The sequence below is a fragment of the Pseudophryne corroboree genome, chromosome 10 (assembly GCF_028390025.1).
Source record: "Pseudophryne corroboree isolate aPseCor3 chromosome 10, aPseCor3.hap2, whole genome shotgun sequence".
NCBI classification, from domain to species: Eukaryota; Metazoa; Chordata; class Amphibia; order Anura; family Myobatrachidae; genus Pseudophryne; species Pseudophryne corroboree.
In genome coordinates this window covers 180,665,114-180,685,896 of record NC_086453.1, presented here as the reverse complement: position 1 = coordinate 180,685,896, position 20,783 = coordinate 180,665,114, and the positions used below count along the sequence as shown (strand labels likewise).

Here is a 20,783-nt window from a genome sequence, read left to right as displayed (position 1 = left end):
CATTCTCCACTGCGCTTGAGACAGGTGCATTCCACCTCCTATATCGTGCTGAATTGTATAGGCTTGAATGGCCTTTTGCTGCTCCTCCAACCTCTGAAGCATATATAGGGTTGAATTCCACCTCGTTACCACTTCTTGCTTCAGATGATGGCAGGGCAGGTTCAGGCGTTTTTGGTGTTGCTCCAGTCTTCTGTACGTGGTGCCTGTACGCCGAAAGTGTCCCGCAATTCTTCTGGCCACCGACAGCATCTCTTGCACGCCCCTGTCGTTTTTTTAAAAATTCTGCACCACCAAATTCAAGGTATGTGCAAAACATGGGACGTGCTGGAATTTGCCCAGATTTAATGCACACACAATATTGCTGGCGTTGTCCGATGCCACAAATCCACAGGAGAGTCCAATTGGGGTAAGCCATTCCGCGATGATCTTCCTCAGTTGCCGTAAGAGGTTTTCAGCTGTGTGCGTATTCTGGAAACCGGTGATACAAAGCGTAGCCTGCCTAGGAAAGAGTTGGCGTTTGCGAGATGCTGCTACTGGTGCCGCCGCTGCTGTTCTTGCGGCGGGAGTCCATACATCTACCCAGTGGGCTGTCACAGTCATATAGTCCTGACCCTGCCCTGCTCCACTTGTCCACATGTCCGTGGTTAAGTGGACATTGGGTACAGCTGCATTTTTTAGGACACTGGTGACTCTTTTTCTGAGGTCTGTGTACATTTTCGGTATCGCCTGCCTAGAGAAATGGAACCTAGATGGTATTTGGTACCGGGGACACAGTACCTCCAACAAGTCTCTAGTTGGCTCTGCAGTAATGATGGATACCGGAACCACGTTTCTCACCACCCAGGATGCCAAGGCCTCAGTTATCCGCTTTGCAGCAGGATGACTGCTGTGATATTTCATCTTCCTCGCAAAGGACTGTTGGACAGTCAATTGCTTGGTTGAAGTAGTAAAAGTGGTCTTACGATTTCCCCTCTGGGATGACCATCGACTCCCAGCAGCAACAACAGCAGCGCCAGCAGCAGTAGGCGTTACACGCAAGGATGCATCGGAGGAATCCCAGGCAGGAGAGGAATCGTCAGAATTGCCAGTGACATGGCCTGCAGGACTATTGGCATTCCTGGGGAAGGAGGAAATTGACACTGAGGGAGTTAGTGGGGTGGTTTGCGTGAGCTTGGTTACAAGAGGAAGGTATTTACTGGTCAGTGGACTGCTTCCGCTGTCGCCCAAAGTTTTTGAACTTGTCACTGACTTATTATGAATGCGCTGCAGGTGACGTATAAGGGAGGATGTTCCGAGGTGGTTAACGTCCTTACCCCTACTTATTACAGCTTGACAAAGGCAACACAAGGCTTGACAAATGTTGTCCGCATTTCTGTTGAAATACTTCCACACCGAAGAGCTGATTTTTTTTGTATTTTCACCAGGCATGTCAACGGCCAAATTCCTCCCACGGACAACAGGTGTCTCCCCGGGTGCCTGACTTAAACAAACCACCTCACCATCAGAATCCTCCTTGTCAATTTCCTCCCCAGCGCCAGCAACACCCATATCCTCCTCATCCTGGTGTACTTCAACACTGACATCTTCAATCTGACTATCAGGAACTGGACTGCGGGTGCTCCTTCCAGCACTTGCAGGGGGCGTGCAAATGGTGGAAGGCGCATGCTCTTCACGTCCAGTGTTGGGAAGGTCAGGCATCGCAACCGACACAAGTGGACTCTCCTTGTGGATTTGGGATTTCGAAGAACGCACAGTTCTTTGCGGTGCTTTTGCCAGCTTGAGTCTTTTCATTTTTCTAGCGAGAGGCTGAGTGCTTCCATCCTCATGTGAAGCTGAACCACTAGCCATGAACATAGGCCAGGGCCTCAGCCGTTCCTTGCCACTCCGTGTGGTAAATGGCATATTGGCAAGTTTACGCTTCTCCTCCGACAATTTTATTTTAGATTTTGGAGTCCTTTTTTTACTGATATTTGGTGTTTTGGATTTTACATGCTCTGTACTATGACATTGGGCATCGGCCTTGGCAGACGACGTTGCTGGCATTTCATCGTCTCGGCCATGACTAGTGGCAGCAGCTTCAGCACGAGGTGGAAGTGGATCTTGATCTTTCCCTAATTTTGGAACCTCAACATTTTTGTTCTCCATATTTTAATAGGCACAACTAAAAGGCACCTCAGGTAAACAATGGAGATGGATGGATACTAGTATACTTATGGATGGACGAGCGACTGCCGACACAGAGGTAGCTACAGCCGTGGACTACCGTACTGTGTCTGCTGCTAATATAGACTGGATGATAATGAGATGAAATCAATATATATATATATAATATCACTAGTACTGCAGCCGGACAGGTATATATATTTATTATGTAATGACTGATGACGGACCTGCTGGACACTGTCAGCTCAGCAGCACCGCAGACTGCTACAGTAAGCTACTATAGTAGTATGTATAAAGAAGAAGAAAAAAAAACCACGGGTAGGTGGTATACAATTATGGATGGACGAGCGACTGCCGACACAGAGGTAGCTACAGCCGTGGACTACCGTACTGTGTCTGCTGCTAATATAGACTGGATGATAATGAGATGAAATCAATATATATATATATATATAATATCACACTAGTACTGCAGCCGGACAGGTAGATATATTTATTATGTAATGACTGATGACGGACCTGCTGGACACTGTCAGCTCAGCAGCACCGCAGACTGCTACAGTAAGCTACTATAGTAGTATGTATAAAGAAGAAAGAAAAAAAAAAAAACCACGGGTAGGTGGTATACAATTATGGATGGACGAGCGACTGCCGACACAGAGGTAGCTACAGCCGTGGACTACCGTACTGTGTCTGCTGCTAATATAGACTGGATGATAATGAGATGAAATCAATATATATATATATATATAATATCACACTAGTACTGCAGCCGGACAGGTATATATATTTATTATGTAATGACTGATGACGGACCTGCTGGACACTGTCAGCTCAGCAGCACCGCAGACTGCTACAGTAAGCTACTAAAGTAGTATGTATAAAGAAGAAAGAAAAAAAAAAACCACGGGTAGGTGGTATACAATTATGGATGGACGAGCGACTGCCGACACAGAGGTAGCTACAGCCGTGGACTACCGTACTGTGTCTGCTGCTAATATAGACTGGATGATAATGAGATGAAATCAATATATATATATATAATATCACACTAGTACTGCAGCCGGACAGGTAGATATATTTATTATGTAATGACTGATGACGGACCTGCTGGACACTGTCAGCTCAGCAGCACCGCAGACTGCTACAGTAGGCTACTATAGTAGTATGTATAAAGAAGAAAGAAAAAAAAAAAACACGGGTAGGTGGTATACAATTATGGATGGACGAGCGACTGCCGACACAGAGGTAGCTACAGCCGTGGACTACCGTACTGTGTCTGCTGCTAATATAGACTGGATGATAATGAGATGAAATCAATATATATATATATTATATCACACTAGTACTGCAGCCGGACAGGTAGATATATTTATTATGTAATGACTGATGACGGACCTGCTGGACACTGTCAGCTCAGCAGCACCGCAGACTGCTACAGTAAGCTACTATAGTAGTATGTATAAAGAAGAAAGAAAAAAAAAAAACACGGGTAGGTGGTATACAATTATGGATGGACGAGCGACTGCCGACACAGAGGTAGCTACAGCCGTGGACTACCGTACTGTGTCTGCTGCTAATATAGACTGGATGATAATGAGATGAAATCAATATATATATATATAATATCACACTAGTACTGCAGCCGGACAGGTAGATATATTTATTATGTAATGACTGATGACGGACCTGCTGGACACTGTCAGCTCAGCAGCACCGCAGACTGCTACAGTAAGCTACTATAGTAGTATGTATAAAGAAGAAAGAAAAAAAAAAAAAAACACGGGTAGGTGGTATACAATTATGGATGGACGAGCGACTGCCGACACAGAGGTAGCTACAGCCGTGGACTACCGTACTGTGTCTGCTGCTAATATAGACTGGATGATAATGAGATGAAATCAATATATATATATATATATAATATCACTAGTACTGCAGCCGGACAGGTATATATATTTATTATGTAATGACTGATGACGGACCTGCTGGACACTGTCAGCTCAGCAGCACCGCAGACTGCTACAGTAAGCTACTATAGTAGTATGTATAAAGAAGAAGAAAGAAAAAAAAAACGGGTAGGTGGTATACAATATTATATATATATTATATACAATTATATATATATATATATATATATATATATTAAACTGGTGGTGATTATTAAACTGGTGGTCAGGTCACTGGTCACACTATCAGCAACTTGCAAGTAGTACTCCTAAGCAGACAATCACAATATATATTATACTGGTGGTCAGTGTGGTCACAATGGCAGTGTGGCACTCTGGCAGCAAAAGTGTGCACTGTACGTTATATGTACTCCTGAGTCCTGCTCTCAGACTCTAACTGCTCCCCACTGTCAGTGTCTCCCCCACAAGTCAGATATACATTATACAGTCACACTATCTATCTATCTATCACTTCAGCAAGTAGTAGTACTCCTCCTAATGCTCCCCAAAATTACTACTGTGTCTCTCTCTACTCTAGTCTCACTCTCTTCTCTAAAACGGAGAGGACGCCAGCCACGTCCTCTCCCTATGAATCTCAATGCACGTGTGAAAATGGCGGCGACGCGCGGCTCCTTATATAGAATCCGAGTCTCGCGATAGAATCCGAGCCTCGCGAGAATCCGACAGCGGGATGATGACGTTCGGGCGCGCTCGGGTTAACCGAGCAAGGCGGGAAGATCCGAGTCGCTCGGCCCCGTGTAAAAAAAAATGAAGTTCGGGCGGGTTCGGATTCCGAGGAACCGAACCCGCTCATCTCTAGTTCGCACACTTGCAAAGCGAAAATACATTCCCCCGTGGGCGGCGACTATGCGTTTGCACGGCTGCTAAAAGTAGCTAACGAGCGATCAACTCGGAATGAGGGCCCATGTCAATATAAAATGTCACAGTAAATGCAGCAATGAGCTGTAATAAAATAAAATATTATTGTGATTGATAAGTAGATAAATAAATAGGCCCCTCCATTACCTGAAACCTTGCATCTGATCGTCTGAAAATTGTACTGTTATTGGTGAGATCTACAAATGAATTGTACTGTACAACTGTGGCAAAGGAAGCACGTGCAATTTTGTTATCAGGTTAAACAGCAAGCACCCAGATTTACAGTGAAAGCTTTTCTCTGAACTAGATATAATAAATATTTGGAGAAGAATGCTGCAAGGGTAAACTGGGACAGCTGCTATGATGTTCTGTGGCACATGATGCTTGCTTTGACTATGAGACTTTTGAAAATGTAGTAACTTAACAGCAACTTCTATCTAGATTTTCTTTCTCTTTTTTTTTATGCTGTTCATAAAGTGTCTGATGCTGAGCTGACCATACAGATGTTTCCATGTACATACTCCGGAGTCCTAGTGTTTGTGCGCTATATGGCATGAGAAGCTTGATGCGATTTAGCTAGGTTCATATTTTCACACTTTAGCATCTTTTTCACACAGTATAGCATCTTTTTCACATCGCATAGAGTCTTTCACACAGCATAGCATCTTTTTCACACCGTATAGCACCTTTTTCACACAGCATAGCGTCTTTTTCACATGGCATAGAGTCTGCCACACAACATAGCATCTTTTTCACACAGTATAGCGTCTTTTTCACATTGCAGAGCCTTTCACATGGCATAGAGTCTTTCACACCGCATAGCACCTTTGTGACATGGCATAGAGTCTTTCACACCGCATAGCACCTTTTTCACATGGCATAGAGTCTTTCACACAGCATAGCGTCTTTTCCACATGGCATAGAGTCTTTCACACAGCATAGCGTCTTTTCCACATGGCATAGAGTCTTTCACACAGCATAGCGTCTTTTCCACATAGCATAGAGTCTTTCACTCAGCATAGCATCTTTTCCACATGGCATAGAGTCTTTCACACAGCATAGCGTCTTTTCCACATGGCATAGAGTCTTTCACACAGCATAGCGTCTTTTCCACATGGCATAGAGTCTTTCACACAGCATAGCATCTTTTTCATATGGCATAGAGTTTTTCACACAGCATAGTGTTTTTTTCACACCGCATAGTGGGCCTCATTCAGCATCAGTTGCAACTGAGAATATTTGCTTAAAAACATGACCAGAGTCACATATTCCTGCACCTCTGGCAGCTCACAGGCTATTACATTTAGTCCATTGTCTTCTTCACACAGCATAGCATCTTTTTCATACGGCATAGCGTCTTTTTCACATTACATAGTATCATTTTCACACGGCATTAGCATCTATATCGCCCAGCATGGCATATTTTTCACCGAGAGCAGCGTCTTTTTCACACAGCATAGTGGCTCTCATTTAGATGTGGTTGGAGATGTGCCCTGATGCATAAAGTACCGATGTTCGACACTTTGCACGTATGCAGGACCCGTTCTGCTCGTGCGCAACAGGTCCTGCAAAAGAGGATGTAGCGACGGCATCAGACTGTCAGTAAGCCACCCGATGGTGCAGGGGAAGATCCAATACTACCCCGTCCCCAAGCCACCCGATGGTGCAGGGGAAGATCCAATACTGCGTACAGTTCAGATCAATAATGCAGTAGGAGGCATGATGCCTCCTACTGCTTTGCCAAATTAGTGCTATCGCTGCTGCTTCTATTTAAGCAGCAACGACAGCAACTCCAAACACATCTGAATGAGGGACAGAGGGGTCTATTCATGAAGCAGTAAAAAGTGTAGAGAAGTGAGCCAATGGAGAAGTTGCCCATGGTAACCAATCAGCACTGAAGTAACATTAACAATTTGCATACTATACAATTGTATGGAGCAGCTGATTGGTTGCTTCTCGACAGGCTCACTTCTCTACTCTTTTCACTGCTTCACGAATGGACCCCAGTGTCTTTTTCACCTAACAGAGCGTCTTTGTCACACGGCATTCTGTCTTTTTCATACAGCATAACATCTTTTTCACACTGCATTGCGTCTTATTCATACAGCATAACATATTTTTCTCACCACATAGCGTCTTTTTCATACAGCATAACATATTTTTCTCACCACATAGCGTCTTTTTCATACAGCATAACATCTTTTTCACACAGCATTGCGTCTTATTCATACAGCATAACATCTTTTTCACACTGCAGCTGCACACCAACAGACTTGTATTGGAGACTTTTCTCGCAAAGTAGGCATGCCCGGACCATGCAGGTGGCGGTTGCGTGATGTCACATGCAGCCACTGCGATCCGGACAGTGACGGGTAGCTCCCTGCCAGCGCGCAGGAGCTGCGCTTTTAGGGAGCTACTCTCCAGGTACAAAAGCATCGCCGCAGTGCAATGCTTTTGTACCCGTGCGAGGGGGGGTGTTAGGGCTTGACATGCGGGGTGGACTAGCCCTGTGCTGGGCATCCCCCCGCGTGTCTGAGTAACTGATCGTAGCCATGCAAAATTTTGCACGGCTACGATCAGGTCTGAATTAGGCCCATTGATGGATTGTGGGTGCAAATTGGTGCAGCCAGGTGCAGCTAGTCATTTCCAAGATGCGTACAGTATGCACGTGTGTATGCATCGTGGCAATGATGAGTTTGGCTACATATGTATGATATATACAGTACTGTGCAAAAGTTTTAGGCAGGTGCAGAAAAATGCTGCAAAGTAAGAATGCTTTCAAAAATAGAAGTGTTAATTGTTTATTTTTATTAATTAACAAACTGCAAAGTGAATGAACAGAAGAGAAATCTAAATTATTTGGTGTGACCACCCTTTGCCTTTAAGACAGCATAAATTTTTCTAGGTACACTTGTACACAGTTTTTGAAGGAACTCAACAGGGAGGTTGTTCCAAATATCATGGAGTTCTAACCACAGATCTTTTGGGGTTGTAGGCTTGCTCAAATACTTCTGCCTCTTCATATAATCCAAGACAGACTCGATAATGTTGAGGTCAGGGCTCTAAGGGGGCCATATAATCACTTCCAGGACTTCTTGTTCTTCTTTACGCTGAAGATAGTTCTTAATGACATTGGCTGTATGTTTGGGTTCGTTGTCCTGTATGCTTTAAAATCTTTGCCTGGGAGAGACCTTGCTGATGCAGTTTAGCTACCTTGTGTCTTGTTGCTGTGCTCAGTCTTGCCATGCTGTATGACCTTTATCGGACATCTGAGTATCCCAGTACAATCATGGTTTAGAGGTCCATAAAACTCTGGCCTCTGCATAACACAGAACTGATTGACATGCCCTCATTTAGACAAACGTTCCCTGTCGCCGCCACCCCAACATTCCCAAATGTCCGCAGCCTGGCATCCAGGGACTGCTAACGAACAAGATCTGCGCATACACAGTGTAGCATCTGCAAATTTGCAGATCTCACATCATCGGAGATGTATGTTGACATGACGATTGCATACATCTCTGAATTAGGCCCATAGTTGGACCAGTACAGAGTGCACAGAAAAGCCTTGTCTTATTTCAGGGTGACATTATCATTTGTTCTTGATGCTGTAAGCACACACTGAATAACAGAGAAAGGTGCCAGAAAGATAAAACAATGATTCATTTGCACTTGCATTAAAATTGTCTGAAGGTGAAAAAAACCCTCTAAGTTAATAATAGATGGACAGGTCCAGCGATTGGACATATCTGGTTAGTCATGACTCAGGCAGTAGTTCATGAGCCTATTGCAGCCATCTGTCCAAACTTAAATCTAAATAATCAAAATCAGATTTTGATTTGGTCTTCTGATTATTTTCGATACATACTCAAGCATGCTTTATTGGCCTATTATGTCCAAAATTACATTTATACAAATAGGGGTTAATAATTAATAAAAAGTTAGTGATTTTTCATAACCTATAATTTTTCTGTTCCAGGCACCAGAGAGGCAGCTTTTGTGTATGCAATATCTTCAGCAGGAGTAGCCTTCGCAGTGACTCGGGCATGTAGTAGCGGAGACCTAGAAAAATGTGGCTGTGATAGGACCGTGCATGGGGTCAGCCCCCAAGGTAAAAGCAAATATCTACAGTATGTAATCACATAGCTGTAAACTTTCCTATTTATACCATACTTGCCCACTCTATCCCGGAACGTCCCATGTGACCGTACTGTCCGTGTGCCTCTCCCAGCTAATTTCTTCCTCCTGCTCCGACCCCCACCCCAGCAGTGGCTGTGACTGCCAATATCCCTGCCAAAATCACGCCTCAAAATGCTGTGCAAACAGCACTCTGGGGCAGAAACGCTAGAAGTAAAAGTGTAAGGATGAATGGGGTTCTGCCACTGGAACTTATTACCACTGGGGGTAGGGTCTGAGCCTGTAACCTACATGACAAATATGTCTCAGCATGCTACTGTTTCGGTCCCTTATGTTTGCTTTGAAATGGCATCATTTAATAGCAGTTTAATGGAGTCCTCCAGCAGCAATGTAATATTTATAGCTATTGGCTGGGGACCTTTGGTAGATGAGGCTATCACCTGGTAAGATTTAAGCATACTGTATAATTAATAAGCATTCCTTGGATGCCTGCTTGGTTAGGTATTCCTACATCCAATCTCTATAAATATTGGAATGATCCTGGCGGTTCCATTCCCCTCAAATAGGGAAGGTTCACTTTAAAAAGTGTTTTAACCATAATTTCGCATGTGCTTAACTAGCAGATTGAGGAGGGTTCTCCTTTTGGAACTTTGCCTTTAGTAGTATCCAACACAGTTACAAGGCAGCGTGTTCTGCTATCTTAGAGGTTGAACCTTTCTGGGTGAGAGGCTGGTCCTGAAAAAATGGCCACAGTGATCCATACTTAGGGAGAGGATGATAATAGAACTACTGAAAGTGAACATTCCTTATTAAATTCTTTAATTTGCATCATACTGGTATATAAAGGGAGATTAAGGGAATTTCACATTTAATAATATTACATAAGTATGAAGTATTGATTTTCCTCATGAGTAATTAAAATACTTTGCATATATTGGTGGATTACCAGTGCAACAATTAATTTATTGCTGTATCGTGGGATAAGAGATAAGCACAAGTATTGAAACAATGGCACAGAAACAAATACTGTATGATGTATAATGTATTTCAATTATAAACATAGCATTAAAACAGAAAATTAACTGAATTTCAACCAACTGAATGCCCGTGCTCAGACATGGTTGACAGCTTAAAAATAGCGAAATGTAAAGGGACATAAATCTCTAATTTCCTATATAGTAATCGAGACTGACGGATCATCCTCTATTGTATATTTCCTATCTTCACTTTTCATAACATATTAAACCATTACACCTTGATAATGTAATCATTGTTCTGTAAAAGAATCTTTTAGGTGGAAGTTTGTATGACACTCGCCTGCCCCAGTCTGACATTAATTACTGATACCTGTGCCTTTAATTTCACACCTAGTTGCTTATTTGAGTGTTTATTATACAGCTTCCTGCCCATTACAACCTAGGGGCAGTTTGGTTAATAAATTGTAGAAAAATAAATGACTCAGATAATTATTGTTATTTTAAATGAAGAGCAATTTATTATCAAAGCTATTATAATACAGGGTATGCAAGAACAAGCAGTAACATATGACCTTTTTAAAATACAATTTAAAAAAAATTCAAAAGAGATATGGAAAACTGGGAAAGTATTATTTGTTTCTGCAGAGGATAAACTGTACTTTCCGTCCACCTTTAGGGTTCCAGTGGTCTGGCTGTTCGGATAATATTGCATACGGCGTAGCCTTTTCACAGTCATTTGTAGATGTTAGAGAGAGAAGCAAAGGGGCATCATCTAGTCGCGCTCTCATGAATCTCCACAATAATGAGGCAGGACGCAAGGTAAGGATATCATGTTTTATTAACCACATAAGTTTTCGTTTCTAACTACAGATACTGTGCACTTTAACACAAAGTGCAAAGATTTTCATTTATAAGAGCTCTTATACATTTATACTGTAATATACTCAGTCAAAGTGTGAAGTGAAGGTGGTATGGTGACACAATTTATGTCATCACAGCTCAGCATCCAAAACTCATTCCATTGTATAACGGGTCTGTTTCTGTGGTCTTCTGGACATCACAAGAGGGCAGACAACTATGAATTATATATATATATATATATGTATATATATAAGGCAAATACCGCTGACTCATCACAAAATCTCCTGAAACATAATAACTAGGAACTTGACATTTGCACAGTAGCTTGATTTTGTGTTGTTGGCACCCACTAAGAAGGGATTTTTCAAAATTCCACCCACAAAAGGGTTAAAAGGGGTGAGGTGATTATTGGAAATTCGCACCTCACAGAGCAGAGTTAAGACAGCCCACCCAGCCAGGGCTATAAAGAATGCATGGTGCTGGTGATACCAAGTTGCGGAGGGGGGAGAAAACAATGCTCTGTTCCTGGACTTCCTTGCCAGTGGCAGTCGCGGAGCAGTCCATTATTCAAATAGGGGAGCCACATCAACTGCCACCCCTAAACACTGTCAAACATCACTGGGTGTGGCTCCCCTATTTGAATAATGGACTGCTCTGCAACTGCCACTGGCAAGGCAGTCCAGTCTTATGGTTCAGGAGATTTTGTAATGAGTCAGTGGTATTTGCCTTTTATATACATAGGTTTCAGATATAAGTACTTAACCAACCTATTTCCAGTCAGGAGAGGGTAGTGTCTCAATTATCAGAGGTTAACCTGTCACTTGAACAAAACATTGCCGAACCTCTCAGAGAGCAATAGGAGGAAAGGAGAGATAGATATTTTCACTCTTAAATGCATTAAAGGAAAGCTTTATAGTCAGCAACTTCTTATCTGCTGTGTAAAGGGTACCGACAGCTCTCCCAGTGACTCAAGTGTTGTGCGAAAATCCTTACCTTTTTATCTCAAAGGAGGAGCCCTAAGGAAAGCGAGAAGCTAAGCAAGGAGATCTAGCCCCCTTTGGAATAGAGTCAGCCTATCCCTGCAAACCTTGCATATTTAACATACAGCGGGCGGAGCTTGTCCTGTCGCCTCAGCATTTACAGCACTGAGCAGGGCAGCATCAGAGGCAGGATGGGGCAGAGAAGGAGGTGGATTATTCTCCTCAGCATCAGCCTTTTGACAGCCTCAATCCAGGGAGGGCCCGTCCGGAGGTACGGCCTGACAAAGATATATGTAAAAAAAGTTTAAAAACCAATAGTACATTTGCTTAAATACCAGCGAACTTCATCTCTTTGTAATTAGACTTGAAATTCTGTAGCGAAGCACAGGTATTCGGCTAGAATCTATTATATAATCTCAGTGTGTGTCTAACTGCAGGGAGGACCTATTCCCTCTCTGCACAGATCTCACTGACTGGCAGACTTACAGACATAGCCTTACTTCTAAAGATGGCCATAAAAGGGGTCACCATTGATGGCATCAAACCACTGGCAGGAACCCATAGATGAACATTCTTACTGAGAGTAATGTCTCTAACAGGCTTGGGAGTGGGACTGAATGGGGCAGGGGTAACTGACAGGTCAATATAGAAGTACAGTAAGCATAACTGACGATGGAGCTAGGTTACATGCTCCTTCATCAGAAAGAAAAGAAAACATTGCACCTTTTTCTGTCATTAATGGGGCAGAAACATCAGATCTCATCAACCATTGGTAGCAAACAATCAATTGTTATTAACTATTGATGGTCAATTGATACATTCTACTGTCTTCTATGGCTAGGGCTGTTAGTTTAGGAGTGCTTCCCCCAATAATACCTGCAGCAAGCAGCCCCATTGGGATCAGTCTGCAGGATCTGAAAGGAGGGGTCTGTACTGTCCCAACAACCCCACCCCCCAAACACACACTGAACTAAGAGGGACTGTGATATTAGGGACTGATATAAGAGACAGGGAGATGGTGGGCCAAAGATTAGTTGGAGGAAGACGGTTGGGGGGGGGGGGGGGGGTTTGAGAGAGACAGAGATGAATCAGAGGGAGACAGGCGGTAAGTAGGATATAGGTGAGGAGATGGCAGTTTTAAAGGAGCAGACATGACAGACTAGGAGGGAGATGACAAAGACAGACGTTAGAGGCCGGAAGGTAAGGAAGACACATGAGAGCCAGGGAGATGGAGAAGTGAGTAAGGTGGATAGAGATAACAGATGGGGAGGATTGGAGGTAAGGGCTTTGAGATGAGATACAGATAGGGGAGGTGAGGGGGGCAGAATTTAAATACAGGGAAATGGTTGGGGTACGAAGAATAGAAATGAAAGATGGGGACACAGACATGAGTGAACAATCAGATAGTGTTTTAGAACTACTGTGTGCTCATAAAACAACAGACACTGACATTAAGGGTTACAGTACCTTGTTTACTGTACCTGTACACCACTTTCTTGCTTTGCTATGTGCTTTAGGAGTCAACATTTTTCTGTGATGTGCATACTTTCCAAAATAAGTTCATGCCCCCAGCCACCCAGAGCAAATCGTGACCTGCCCATGTCATTCCAATTTAGGGTAGTATTCAATTATCCCCAGTAATCCACTCACCTGGGGCTATCCTATTAGCTCTGATGCCGGTACTTATCAGGGATTTTGTTTCGACTGCCTTAGGCAGGAAAAACGAAATCTCCAATAAGTAAACATTTCTTATAGATCGCGGCTGCGAAAACACATAGGTCCGCGGCTTTTACGATTTCTCGCATAATTACCATCTGGCAAAAAACTGTCTGTTTTCACAAGAAAAATTATGGCGGCTAATAGGATACTCCCCCTTAATATTGAACTGCACACTTGAGAGGGATATAACATAAGGGGATCAATATGATATACCAACGAGCCGGGATGGCCGCCATCAGGATACAGACAACGGCATCCCGGTATACAGTATGTCGGTAGCGGGGCGAGTGCAAAGAGTCCCCTTGCAGGCTCGGTGGCTCGCTGCACTTGCCACAGGTTCTGTTCTCAATCTTTGGGGGTCATTCTGAGTTGATCGATCGCTAGCTACTTTTAGCAGCCGTGCAAACGCAAAGTCTCCGCCCACGGAGGAGTGTGTTTTCTTTTTGCAAGTGTGCAAACGCGTGTGCAGCCGAGCGGGACGAAAACATTTTTTGCAGTCTCTGAGTAGCTCTGGGCTTACGCAGCCCTTGCGATCACTTCAGTCTTTTTGGTCCCGGAATTGATGTCAGACACCCGCCCTGCAAACGCCTGGACACGCCTGCGTTTTTCCAAACACTCCCTGAAAACGGTGAGTTGACACCCATAAATGCCCTCTTCCTGTCAATCTCCTTGTGATTGGCTGTGCAAATGGATTCTTCATTAAATCCATCGCCCAGCAATGATCCGCTTTGTACCCGTACGACGGTGCATACGCATGCGCAGTAGTAACCTGTTCGCTGCGCTGCAAAAAACAGCAGCGAGCGATCAACTCGGAATGACCCCCTATGTGTGTCGTGGACACCAACAAGTGGGAATAGCCACTGTTAGACCTGATTCTTTCTGTCAGCATTGTCAGCGTTCGGGATTCCGGCGTCGGGATCCTGACCGCTAGGATTAAGATCGTCGGCAAATTAACTGCATCCCAACATAAGATTTTGCTCACTCTTCCTTCCTGTACACATACTTCCTGTTCTGTCTGAAAATATAATAAAATGAAATTGTCACCTGAACTATTCTCTCGTTTATTATTAGGCCATCCTTAACAACATGCGAGTGGAATGTAAGTGCCATGGTGTCTCTGGATCCTGTGAGGTGAAGACTTGCTGGAAGGCCATGCCTCCATTTCGAAAAGTTGGAAACGTTTTAAAGGAAAAGTTTGACGGAGCTACCGAAGTGGAGCAGAAAAAGATTGGTACAACCAAAGTCTTGGTTCCTAAAAATTCTCAGTTCAAACCACACACAGATGAAGACTTGGTATATCTTGATTCCAGCCCAGATTTTTGTGACCACGACTTAAAGAATGGAGTCTTAGGAACTACTGGCCGACAGTGTAACAAGACTTCCAAGGCTATTGATGGTTGTGAGCTAATGTGCTGTGGTCGAGGGTTTCACACAGAAGAAGTTGAAATAATAGAAAGGTGCAGTTGTAAATTCCACTGGTGCTGCTTTGTCAAATGTAAACAGTGCCACAAAGTAGTAGAAATGCACACGTGTCGGTGATCTAACTGAAATAACCTACTGTATTTAACCAGAATGGACGATTTGGATCTCTCCACGCCACCAATGTCATTCCTTCTACCACGACAGGTGTAGCTCTAAAGACTGCAAAGAAGATAAGGGACAATAGATTTTTTTTTTTTAAGAATATTTAAAGTCCCAAATTATCATTGATGTATATTTGTATTCTTTATCTTATTTATTGCCAACAAACAACGAGGTTGTGAGTCCGTGCTTCCCATCTACACATGGTGGAAATTACTTTATGTTGCTGCTTCTATAGTGACGGAGAACGAGACATGACGACCCACAAAAACTGCTGAAGGAATGTTAACTCCAACAATCTTCAAAATGGAAAAAAGAAATAGAGAATACTAGAAACTTATATAGGGTGACCACTATCCACCTTGTTATTCCAGTGACATTTAACTAACTTCCACCAAATGACCAAAATAACTAATGAACTTTCATTATATTTTTAAATGGAAACAAAAATGTTAGCATAGGTATTTTATATCTATACCAATGTATATAAATATAAATTCATGTTTTGTATTACAAATATTTCTGTACAAGAAAGATTATTAAGAAAACTATGAGATCAATACAAAGATTTTAGTATATATTCTCATTCCTTGAGGACAGACTATGGACAGAGATGTATGCTGGTCTTCACATAGAATTGTTATTTTTCCTTTTCGGTGTGTTTCCTGCTGAATTATGTTGGGTAATATAGTACAAGAATGAATGAATGAAGCATAACTGCTACCTTGGCATTTATGTTAAAATGCTGAAAGAAGTAAAATATGCTTTATAGTTTTATGGGTTTATTTTTTAGCATTTTGTTTATACTTTTCTACTTTTTTTTTTTACAGTAACTCCCTGGGTCCAAGATAAGGAAATATATTTAAACCATTTTATGTTAATTGGGCATTATGGAATCTCATTAAAAACATATCCATTAAATAATACTTTTCCAAAATGATATCAAAGTAAACAGCTGTGTTTTTGAAGAATCAGTTAATAAGACACACTTACTGCAAACAAGCATCAAAAAGCTGCATTCCTATGAAATAGTTACCACTGTAGTATCGGGAGGTACAGTGCTATAGCCTATTATAAAATATTAGATAGATATATCATAAAAATGGGGCATGAAAGAGAAATCTTGTGGAGAAATAATATATTTTGTATGCATATTTTTATAACCTATTTAACAATTTTACAAATGAAAATGTCCCTGACAGACAAACCTGCAGATGGGGTTCCACTGAACAATTACCTGGTGCATGCAGCACAACCCACCCAAAAAGCAAAAAGGGAAGTTGGATGTGCAGATTGGAGAAATTCCATTTTGTGAATGACCCTGAAAAACAAACAGGGAGAGCTTTCACCCTTGTCGGATAAGGTGTAAGTGCAGGTTTTCAGTATAGATTAGAACCTACACGTGCCAAACATGAAATATACCTTTTGTATCAACCTTGACTTTTTTCACAGTAAAAAATAACCCAGAATAAAAGCACTTCACATCATTATAAATAGGGACAAATAGTAAAATAAACACCATATTTTTGGATAGAAACGGGTTGTAAAAAAACGAATGATATTAAACCACCCACTCCCTCCCTTACGTAATGTTTCCTCCCAACAGTCATTGAGGCAGATCAGTGAAGGGTTTTAGGGGCCTGTTTTCAGGCAAAGGGAGACGGGTTGAAGGTAGCCTAGCACCATATTTCCTAAAAAAAAAAGGAATGTTGGGAACTTTGGCTTATTTTAATTAATTACTCATATCTGCAGAAAACGTTTCCTTTTAGACAGGAACAAAAATAGGAGCTTTTCTACAAGAGACTGAAAAAGCTGCTGTAAATGAAATCTCAGTGGGCAATATTCCACACGTTAATACTAATATATATTTGTCTTGTTGGAAAGGTTTAGTTCTGCTGTAATAATAAGAATTACTGTTACTGTAATGGTTCTCAACCTCCCCAATATATTTATGATTCATGCTTTATTTTTTTATTTTTTTTACTTTTACATCCGGAATAACAGTCAGAAATGATGGACTTTGGACTGTTTAATGACATACACGACTATCCAATATGAGGATTAAGTAAGCTTTGCTTCTGCAGCACAAGAAACATGATACACGAGTATCTCAAGCATGTTTAAAGAATCACTGGGTTATATTTGATTTATGTCTAACAATTTGTTCTGGTTTCATCCTGTCTGCACACAACATACAACATTTATACACTCCTCTTATTAGAAAGGTCCCATTTGCCCATTAACAGAAAATAGTTTATTTCTTCTGCAATGCATCTTTGGGTTAGTAGTACTGATTTATATGACCACAGAGACTACAAATTCTGTTGAATGTTCAAATGCATAAATTGTAAGCTTCATAATTATTAGAGAGGTGAGTTGAATGTTCCTGATAGCTGTATGTATAGGTTAATAGGAAAATTGTTTTAAAATAAAATAGTGAGCAATTGCCAGTGTTCCCGGGTTGTCAAGCAATTTGCCTGTAAAATTTGTTGACTGTTAAGATTTCTGCCGCGAAGCAATGACGTGCTGGAAGGCTGCTGAGACAGATGGAACACTGGGAATTTGGAAATGGTTCAGTTTCCTTACGAGTTCATGTTTCTTGTTGACGGTACTGTATGTAGTTCATGTTTCTTGTTGAAGGTATGTAGTACTGAACACACCCACCAGGTGCAAACGTTTTGTTTGGTGTGTCCCACGAACTTCCAGGTGACATTGAAAACAGATCATCATTGTTTCTAAAGATGTTATGTCATTGATACTTGATTGCATATTTAAACCCATTTGTTCCTTTTTATTAGAGATGAGCGGGTTCGGATTTAACGCCAGAATTAACGCCAGTTTAGTTTTATCTGGATTTTTCTTAATGGCTATCCAAAACACGTGACATCCGTGAGCCAATAAGATGCCGTTTTGAGATCCGAGTAAAACCGAACCCACTCATCTCTACTTTTTATGCATATGCCAGGAAATAAGATGACATAATGAAACTGTTTTGTATTTTCAAAAAGTGAAAATTATATTGCACCCCCCATTAAATTATTTTTTATCAAGATTAATGTTCTTTAGCAACTTCTGAAATGTGAAAATAAATTATTAGAGTTACCATATTGCTTAAAGAACAACTAAAACCTAAAATACAAGTTGGTTTATATGGGATTACTAATAGCAATCAGAAATATATAAATACATTTCAGGAATTTATCAGAACTGTAAATATATTAAGTAAAGCTGTGATCACAAGCGGAGATGTGTTTGCCTAGGCATGTTGGGCTTCCTATCTGGGACATTATTAAAGGATACCTCAGCCCATTACTTAGTGTGGCATGTCTCATTTCAGAATGCAATAGCTTGCACATAGCTCCAGAGTGAATGCAGATATTTGGAATTAGGAGTAAATCCAGATAGAAAGTGCAGCTTTCACATTGGTGAAACAAGGGGTAATGAGGGAGGGGGAGGGGTGTGGTATAAAATGTTAAATGTGCTGCAGATTTAGATCTGGGACAGGTAAGTGTCCTAATTCAATTCTAAATTGCAGATTTAAAATAAAGCTGCAGTATTTACAGTATTTCCCCTGCATACCAGTTACGAAAAAATTATAATCTCCAAGTGCAATTTACAACCATTGGCTGTATTGGTTTGTAATACTAAAAGAGCCCCCACAATGCCAAACATCATATGTTCTGCAGAAGCATGGGGACACACACATTTGTGGATGTTGTTACATAATTTTTCATATTGAACCAACTTGTGTTGTAGGCTTAGTGGCCCTTTGAAAGCGAGCTAGTTCATCTGCGTCATTGATTTAATTAAGCTCGCATAAAGCATAATTTAAATTAATGCATACCTGCTGGCATTGTAACTGGGATCATGGTGATGTGATTTGCATAATTAAGCCCCACCTCCCAATGCACAGTACAAAGAATTATGATCTCTACAACCAGGGGGCAAGTCTTAACAAAGCAGTCCCCTACAAATTGGGCTGGATCTTGAAACTTGGCTACTCCCCTTGAAGTTCAGGAGAACTCACTGAAATTCAGTAGTCTACTGGACTTTGCAGGAGAGTAGGGAAATGTGCATTTATGAAAGTTTCCTTTTTTTTATATTAAACAAACCCTGTAGTTGATTGTATTGCTAAAAGGTGCAATAAGTCTAGTAAAAAAAATTCTTAACTGACCTCTGGCACATCTCCAATATACTATTCCCTGGAAAGTGAGCATTCTGGAAATCATAGTGTTAAAAATTCCAATAATTGGGGGTTATCCATTATGATAGAGAAGTGTCATAGCTCATTTCTACTGCTTACTGTTGGTTTGCAATAAGCAGTAGAGTCTCAGTGAAACCCTTTGGAGCAGTGTTGATTATTTAACTTAAGGTTTTAACTTTTTAATTACAAAATTGCTCAGCTTAGAAGGATATTTTTTAAGCCCCTGTGAAATTCAACATTAAAAAAAATTACTATATTACTGTCATGATCCCCAAACTGACAGAGACCAAAAATCGGTCTTCTAGTTGTAGTTTGTATTGTATAGTTTTACACTAATGTAGTCATGTAATGTTATCCACTTAGGGATTTGAAATCCTAATTAGTAGCAACTGCATTTTCATGTTGAGTTCTGTTGCAGTTTGTCATGCTTAATTCTTCTTAAAATAAATGTAATATTGAGTATTTTTAACAAATATTTCCTTAATTCGCGGAAATTATCAATAAATAAATTCATATGTAATTATATTTTAGGAAAAAATTAACAAGAAAATTATTCTTGTCTGTTCTCCCAAATTATAATTTTTTTTTTTTTTTAAACTGAAAGAAAATAAAACAAAAATTAATGTGAAAAATCTTTTCTACTGCCTAATGTTTCGTAATAAGTTAGTAATCTAGTTTTCATTGAAGAAAGTAATCACACAATTGTGCCTCTTTTTAGAACTGGAACATAATACATTTCACATGTTGTCACATTACCTACCCAACATAGATTTTAGAAAAAAGAAAATTCTGACTTCTTTGACCACTTAATGGTTTTTATAATAACAGAAATGTGTCCTTCTTGAATTAAAATAAAATGCTAGTTTATTTTTAATACCTTTCAATATAGACTGTGTCGTGGCTTCTTTTTTTTCTCCAAAGAATAAAACAGTAAATTTGTTCTCAATTTAACACCTGGTTTTTAGTGATAACAAGACATGGACATCTGTGAATCCTTATCAAAAAGTTAATATAAGACACAACTGGCAGTTATTAACTCCAGTTTTACATGATAAATTACTATTCTTGGCATTTATAGACAATTCTGTGGGAAAACATTTTCGTCTCAAGTAGGGATGTTCTAAAGGGTTTTGAATATTTTACAACTTCCTTTAATAAAATATTACCCTACTCCAACTGTTTGTATGTTAAGCTTTCCAAACACTATCATCCTATGGAAAATTATCATTAAACAGTTATTTCAAGTGCCTAAACTTGTTTTGTAGACTTTTGTTGGTTACCGCAGACAGTGGGGGTCATTCAGATCTGATAGCTAGGCAGCAATTTTTGCTGT

At 40.9% G+C, this 20,783-nt stretch overlaps 1 protein-coding gene across 1 annotated transcript in view; it reads left to right on the top strand.

The window, feature by feature from the left end:
* The window catches only part of WNT4 (Wnt family member 4), a 107,592-nt gene extending 87,256 nt beyond the window's left edge, over window positions 1-20,336 (top strand). The window contains exons 3-5 of the mRNA XM_063942960.1: window positions 8,971-9,102; window positions 10,782-10,924; window positions 14,737-20,336. Coding sequence (XP_063799030.1) covers window positions 8,971-9,102; window positions 10,782-10,924; window positions 14,737-15,204 — 743 coding nt within the window. The 3' untranslated portion in view covers window positions 15,205-20,336. The remainder of the gene's footprint in view (window positions 1-8,970; window positions 9,103-10,781; window positions 10,925-14,736) is intronic.
* Window positions 20,337-20,783: the final 447 nt, after the last annotated feature.